Source organism: Trichechus manatus, unplaced genomic scaffold, assembly GCF_000243295.1.
Source record: "Trichechus manatus latirostris isolate Lorelei unplaced genomic scaffold, TriManLat1.0 scaffold00193, whole genome shotgun sequence".
NCBI classification, from domain to species: Eukaryota; Metazoa; Chordata; class Mammalia; order Sirenia; family Trichechidae; genus Trichechus; species Trichechus manatus.
In genome coordinates, this window is record NW_004444129.1 from 3288606 (window position 1) to 3294860 (window position 6255).

The 6255-nt window shown below is 40.6% G+C and overlaps 1 protein-coding gene across 5 annotated transcripts in view; it reads left to right on the forward strand.

Moving 5' to 3' along the window:
* Positions 1 to 891: 891 nt before the first annotated feature.
* The window catches only part of SS18 (SS18 subunit of BAF chromatin remodeling complex), a 113436-nt gene continuing 108072 nt past the window's right edge, over positions 892 to 6255 (forward strand). Inside the window, exons 1-2 of one of the 5 annotated variants that reach the window (XM_023741859.1) lie at positions 892 to 1069; positions 4053 to 4129. In XM_023741859.1, the coding sequence (XP_023597627.1) occupies positions 1001 to 1069; positions 4053 to 4129 (146 nt within the window). In that variant the 5' untranslated portion in view covers positions 892 to 1000. The remainder of the gene's footprint in view (positions 1070 to 4052; positions 4130 to 6255) is intronic. The other 4 variants (XM_023741861.1, XM_004387764.2, XM_004387765.2 and 1 more) reach the window with 4 other exon arrangements.

The window sequence follows — 6255 nt, forward strand, 5'->3', positions numbered from 1 at the left end:
ACTCCAAGGCAACTAACAACAACAACAACAAAATATAACTGTAAAAGGAAACAGTGAGGGTGCTCTATTTCAAAATATAATTCCAAAGATCCATCATTTATGCTAAGGGTTTGTCTCAAGAGGTGCGCTCCTATGGTCGTTCTAGTCAAGTTGGTTGATTGCCCCTGAGTACATGATACAACCTTCATTTCCCTATTTTGAGTCAGACTTACTTTCCATTGTTAGGCTTGACTCTGTGTACGTGTGAGACCGTGGACTCGGAGGTGCGCATTTGGGGCGTAGCCGAGCCGTTTAAACTAGCGAATCCGCGTTCTCATAGTCCTTGCACCTCTGCTTCATCTTAGCTGATGCTACCTGGGTTTGCACGAACTCCTGGGTACTGACCCACCCCTGTCCGGGCTGCCTCCCCCTGCCCTGCATCGTGGCGAGAACCAGGACAAGTCCAGGCGGCTACTTTTTCCCAAGAGGGGTGCTAATGGAGTTGGGAAAACTAAACCATGTCTAGAGCAGAGCACCGAAACGCAGTTGGACAGACGTTTCAGTGCGCCGGAGAAGGAGGCAAGTTGCACCCGCGCGAAAGGGGCGGGCCGGCTCGGGTCGCTCGCATTTCCTGTGACAGGGGCTGCCCCAGCCTCTCTCTCTCCCGCGGCGGCGGGACCATTTCCTGAATCGCTGAAGCGGAGGGAGGGCTGGGGCGCGGCCCTACCATTGGCACAAACGGGAGGGGTGGCCGGATAAATAAAGTCTGAGGGACGCGGGGACGATAAAGAACAGGGAAGTTACACTGGAGCTGTGGTTCTCAAATAACAAGCAGAAACAAGACTTTCACGGGTCAGACTTTCTTCTTTGGGCCAGACCGGCTGGTGGTTTGTTCGGCGGCACTGGAGCGTCCCCCTCCTCTTGTTCCTGACGTGGTTCAACCCGGGAGGCCGGTGTCTTTCCCCAGTTTGCCGTTCACCCGGAGCGCTCGGGACTTGCTGATAGTGGTGACGGCGGCAACATGTCTGTGGCGTTCGCAGCACCGAGGCAGCGAGGCAAGGGGGAGATCACTCCCGCTGCTATTCAGAAGGTGAAACCTCGCGGGTCGGGATGCCAGGCCAAATCGCCTTTGGGAGAGACACTGGGGCAGGGCCGGCCGGGAGTCGGCCCGGCCGGGGGCGGAGGCGGGCCTGGTGGGAAGTAGTTGTCTGGGAACCAGAGCCGCGGGCTGTGAGCGAAGAGAGCAAACCAGTTTTCTCGTGGAGTCTTTCGCGCGTTTAGGCTCTTTCCTACAGGCACAAAAGCCCAGTTAAGTGCCGCCCGATTTCTCTAGGGATGGGGCGGCGTTCGGGCGGCGGGGCCGAGCGAGGACCGGCTGTTTCTCGCAGTCGGCGCCCCTCACGCGTCGCTCCTGAGTTACTTTGGCGTCGCCCCGCCCCGCGCGGGCGGCTGTTTCTTGCAGACCCGACCTCTGGTCGCGGGAGGCGGAGGGAAAGTCCGAGCGCTGGTCGACTCCCGCGCGTTTGCCGCCCCCCAAACTCTAGCGGAGTTGGGGAGCACGCAGGAGAACGCGGAGGACGCCGCAGGGCACCTTAGTTGAGTCAGAGGGACGGGTGAGAGAGCACCCTACGGACTTCGGGTTACCTTAGGAGTCCTCTTCTTCTTTCTTTAGTCAACCCGTAACCATTTACAGCTGAAGTAAGTATTTACTGAGCGCATATTTTAGGCGCTGAAGCTACAGTGGTGAGGCATAATCCCTGCCTTCATGGAGCATACAGTCCAGTGGTGGAAACAATCAGATGATGGAGACAAATTATAATTTGTGATAAATACACAGGGAGCTGGGTCCCCGTTAGAGGGTAGTGCTACCACTGTCGTTGTTGTGTAGCTGCCAGTTTGGGACACAAAGGTTCTTTATTGTCGTCTACCCCTTGTTGTCTATGAGCAAGACAGCATTCTAAATTTTACTCAGACTTTAAGAAATTACTTCCTAAAATTAGCCGTTTCCCTTACCTCTTTCGGTTTTGGTGTTATGCACTGAAGCAAGGATGAAAATTGAAGAAAAGTCAACTTTTAGTATCACTCAGGACACCATTGTGTCCCCAGTAGAGTATGGTAATCGGCTTCTGTTTACTGTCAGGTTTTCTGTAGTGTGGCATTTCACATTTGCCCAACTGTTGCTTTATTTTATGAATAAATTGGCTTGGCAGTGACTGGAAATATAATGCTTCATGTAGGGTACTGGGCTAAAGCTGCAGCCTGGCAAACAGCTAACACACACACACAATGTTTTCGAAGGGGTTTATTTTTCTTTTTAGGATATAGAAAAAGTCCTGGGTTTTTCTGTATTTACTTTTTTTTCTGTAACGAATTTTTCTTGAGATATTTGTCATGGGTGATTAATTTAGGGGATGCTGATCGATTATTTTTCATCCTCAGATGAAAAGAGAAAATGGATTTCAAGTTAGGTGCCTCATTCTACAATGTGAGGCATCGATGTCAGATACAAGACAGATATTCTAACAGTGAAGTTTGTTAGGTTGAGGAATATGCTGAAAAGATATGTTGCAAAATTGTTAGGTTGAGGATTAGATTAATGCCATTTTAAGGACTTTTTTTTTTTTTTTGGCATCATACGATTCTATTTAGGAAATAGCTGCAGTTATTAGAAGGGCATGTTGATACTTTTTCTAACAAGAATGGTTCATGTGCAGAAAAAAGTTACAATTAATGTTAAATGGATCTTCCTTTTTAATAGTTACCAAACCAAACCCATTGCCATTGGGTCGATTCCGACCCAGCGACCCTACAGGACAGAGTAGAACTGCCGCGTAGGGTTTCCAAGTCTGTAAATCTTTACTGAAGCTGACTGCCACATCTTTCTCCTGCAAGAGTTACATTCTACCTAAATTGTTGCGATAGAATGATTATGGTGCTGTACCTCATGTTTTCATTGAATGGAAAGTTCAAGAGAAACATAGACTTATCTATTCTCGTCTCTTGATTTTACAGATAAATGAGTCCCTGAAAAGTTAAGTATTTTTTTCAGGATTGCAAAGCTGCCACTAAAACTAACCGGCTTTCCAGTCGCTACATCAGTATTCTTTCCTCAGTGCTCCTTTACGTAGATTAATTATTTAGCCCTTAAAGCCAGGATTGCTTTATAAGATAATAGAATGAGAAATCGATATGCTTTTATTTTGAAAATTTTGGGACAACTTAATTATAAGATAAGCTCATAAAGTTTGCAGTATTTTACATGCATAGAGATTATTGTATTTGATTATTATGCCATACTTGGGGAGTCGCAAAACCATACTGTATAACACTTGGCAACTAGCCAGCCAATATATCAAGCCTCCTGGACTGAAGTTTTCATAAATTTACTGCAAAGCCAACTTGGACTCTTAACTTTTAGTCATAACTAGCTAAAGCTTCTGTTGAGGAGAGAGAGTTAAATATTTGAATACAAAAGAAACTCCAAATTTTTCCTTCTAGGCTTTAGATAAAAATTCATAGGGAGCATCTGGGAATAGAGGTATTAAAAGAATTGTTGATTAAACAAATTATCGTTCCAAAGAGTTGGCAAAATAAGATTTTCTGTGGTGAGCTATATGTTATCTATACAAAAGACCTGAGTGGATTCAGTTCCTATATAGATAAAACATTTCAAGACACCTAAGGAAAAAATCAGTTATTGAGAGAGTTGTACGTGTGAACTGTGCTTTCAGTATTTTTTCAGCAGATTGAAATAGTTTAATATGTAATGAAATATTATATGAGAAAGCTGAATTCACTAATCTCTCTGAAATTTTATTTAAGGTATTAAAATGAATTTAAAAATATCTATGTTGTAGCATCAGGTAACAACATTTAACAAAAAATAATGTTAAGGGAATTTTGTTTTTTATATTACCATGTTTGTTTAATGATTTTTTTATAATGTGTAATGATCGCTTTGGGGTAACAGTAATTTGTTAGGGGATCTACTTTAAAGTTCTTCGAAAAACAATATTTATTAATGCTTCTCCATGCACTAAACTTGTAATAAACTTTTTCTAATTTCATTTCAGATGTTGGATGAAAATAACCATCTTATTCAATGTATAATGGACTATCAAAATAAAGGAAAGACCTCAGAATGTTCTCAGTAAGATTACTAGCAACCTTTTTTATATTGATTTTTCTGTGTTGATTATTTTTTTGCTTTACTTTTTTTTAAAATAACTTAATTGAAATATAGTTCACATACTATATAATTCACTTATTTAAAGTATTCAATTCAGTAGTTTTGATTATATTCACAGAGTTGTACAGCCATTACCACAATCAGTTTTTGATTATTTTCATCAGCCCCCCAAAAAACCCCCAACCCATTAGCAGTCACTCCTCATTCTATTCTCCCCACCACGCCTCAGCCCGAGGCAACCACTAATGTACGCACTTTTCTCTCTGTGTAGATTTGCCTATTGTGGACATTTCACATAAATAGAATCATACAATATAGGGTATTTTGTGACTGACTTCTTTTTACTTAGTATAATGTTGTCAAGGTTCATCCATGTTGTAGGATGTATTAGTACTTTATTCCTTTTTGTTAATGAATAACTGTGTATTGTATGGTTATACCATGTTTTATTTACATATTAGTTGATGGACATTTCAGTTGTTCCCACTTTTTGGCTCTCGTGAATAATGCTACTACGAACATTTGTGTACAAATTTTGGTGTGACTTGATTTTCACAAAAGAAAAATTTCCTCTTTAGGAGATAGGTAGAGGAGGTGTCAGTTTTTTTTCCTTATCTCATCCTACATTATAAACTAATGACTTTACATTTGTATATAGTCTTGTGTGTGGAAAAGTTAGATCTTCACATATCCATTTATGTGATTGAGTTACATCCATTTATGTGATTGAGAAAACGAAGCTTATATCTAATAAATAGGGAATTGATTATCATTCATAAGGACCAAACTTTCTTATTTTGAAGTGATGTGTCTGAAGTAAATGGTATCTCCTAGTAGAATCCGATGTTGTGGAAAAAGTTGAATATTTTATCAAAAGTCTCTAAAATAGCACTGTCCAAAAGAAATAGAATGTGAACTACATATATAATTTTAAATTTTTTAGTGCAGTTGCTGTTAGCTGCCATCAAGTTGGCCAGACTTGTGGCAACCCCATGTACAACGGAGTTTTGCCTGGTATTGTGCCATACCTTTGATGAGTTGTGTATTGCACTGTTTTGATCCATAGCATATTCATTGGCTGATTTTGGAAGTAGATTGCCAGACTTTTCTTCCTAGTCTGTCTTCATCTGGAAGCTCCTGTGAAACATGCTTAGCATCATAGCAACACTCAAGCCTCTGCTGAGAGACAGGTGGTGGCTGAACAGGAGGTGTATTGGCCAAGTCTTGAACCTAGGTTTTCTGCGTGGAAAATGAAAATTCTACCACTGAACCACCACTGCCCTCATTTTTCTAATAGATACATTAAAAACTAAAAAAAAAAAGCAAAGATAGTTTTAATATTTTGTTTAACCTAATATTTCCAAAATAATATTTCAGTATGTAATGAGTATAAAAATACTGAGATATATTACATTCTTATTTATCATATTAAGTCTTTGAAATCTATTGTGTATTTTACTCATGTAACACATCTTATTTTGGACTAGCCACATTTAAGGTGCAGAATAACCAATCTGTCTGGTGGCTACCTTATTGGACAGCACAGCTCTAGAACATTTTATTCTCACCGTTGTTTTGGAGTGCATGTGTTTTTTGTAGAGATCTCATTGGTAGCTTACTCTCAGGCAGATTTTCCCAGCAACTCTGACTTTTGTTCTGCATAGTTTTCATGGTTGTATCCATCTCTTGCTATCATTTAATTCAGCCTTTATCTAATTTGCATCTTGGGTGGGCAGATAGTTAACATGCTGAGCTGCTAACTGAAAGGTTAGAGGTTCGAGTCCACCCAGAGGTACCTCAAAAGAAAGACCTGATGATCTGCTTCCAAAAAATCAGCCATTGAAAACCCTATGGAGCACAGTTCTACCCTGATACACATGAGGTAGCTGAGTTAGAGTTGACTTGATAACTGGTTTAAGTAGTTATCTAACTTACAGTCGCTCCTTAGTACTTTGTTTTTTTCCTCTATGTTTAAAAATTATTTTCAAATTAAAAATGTGGTCATTATAAAAAAGTCATAAGTTATAAAAGTTTGTGGAGTTAAGTCAATTTTTTTTTTTATTATTTTTTTTATTTTATTTTATTCT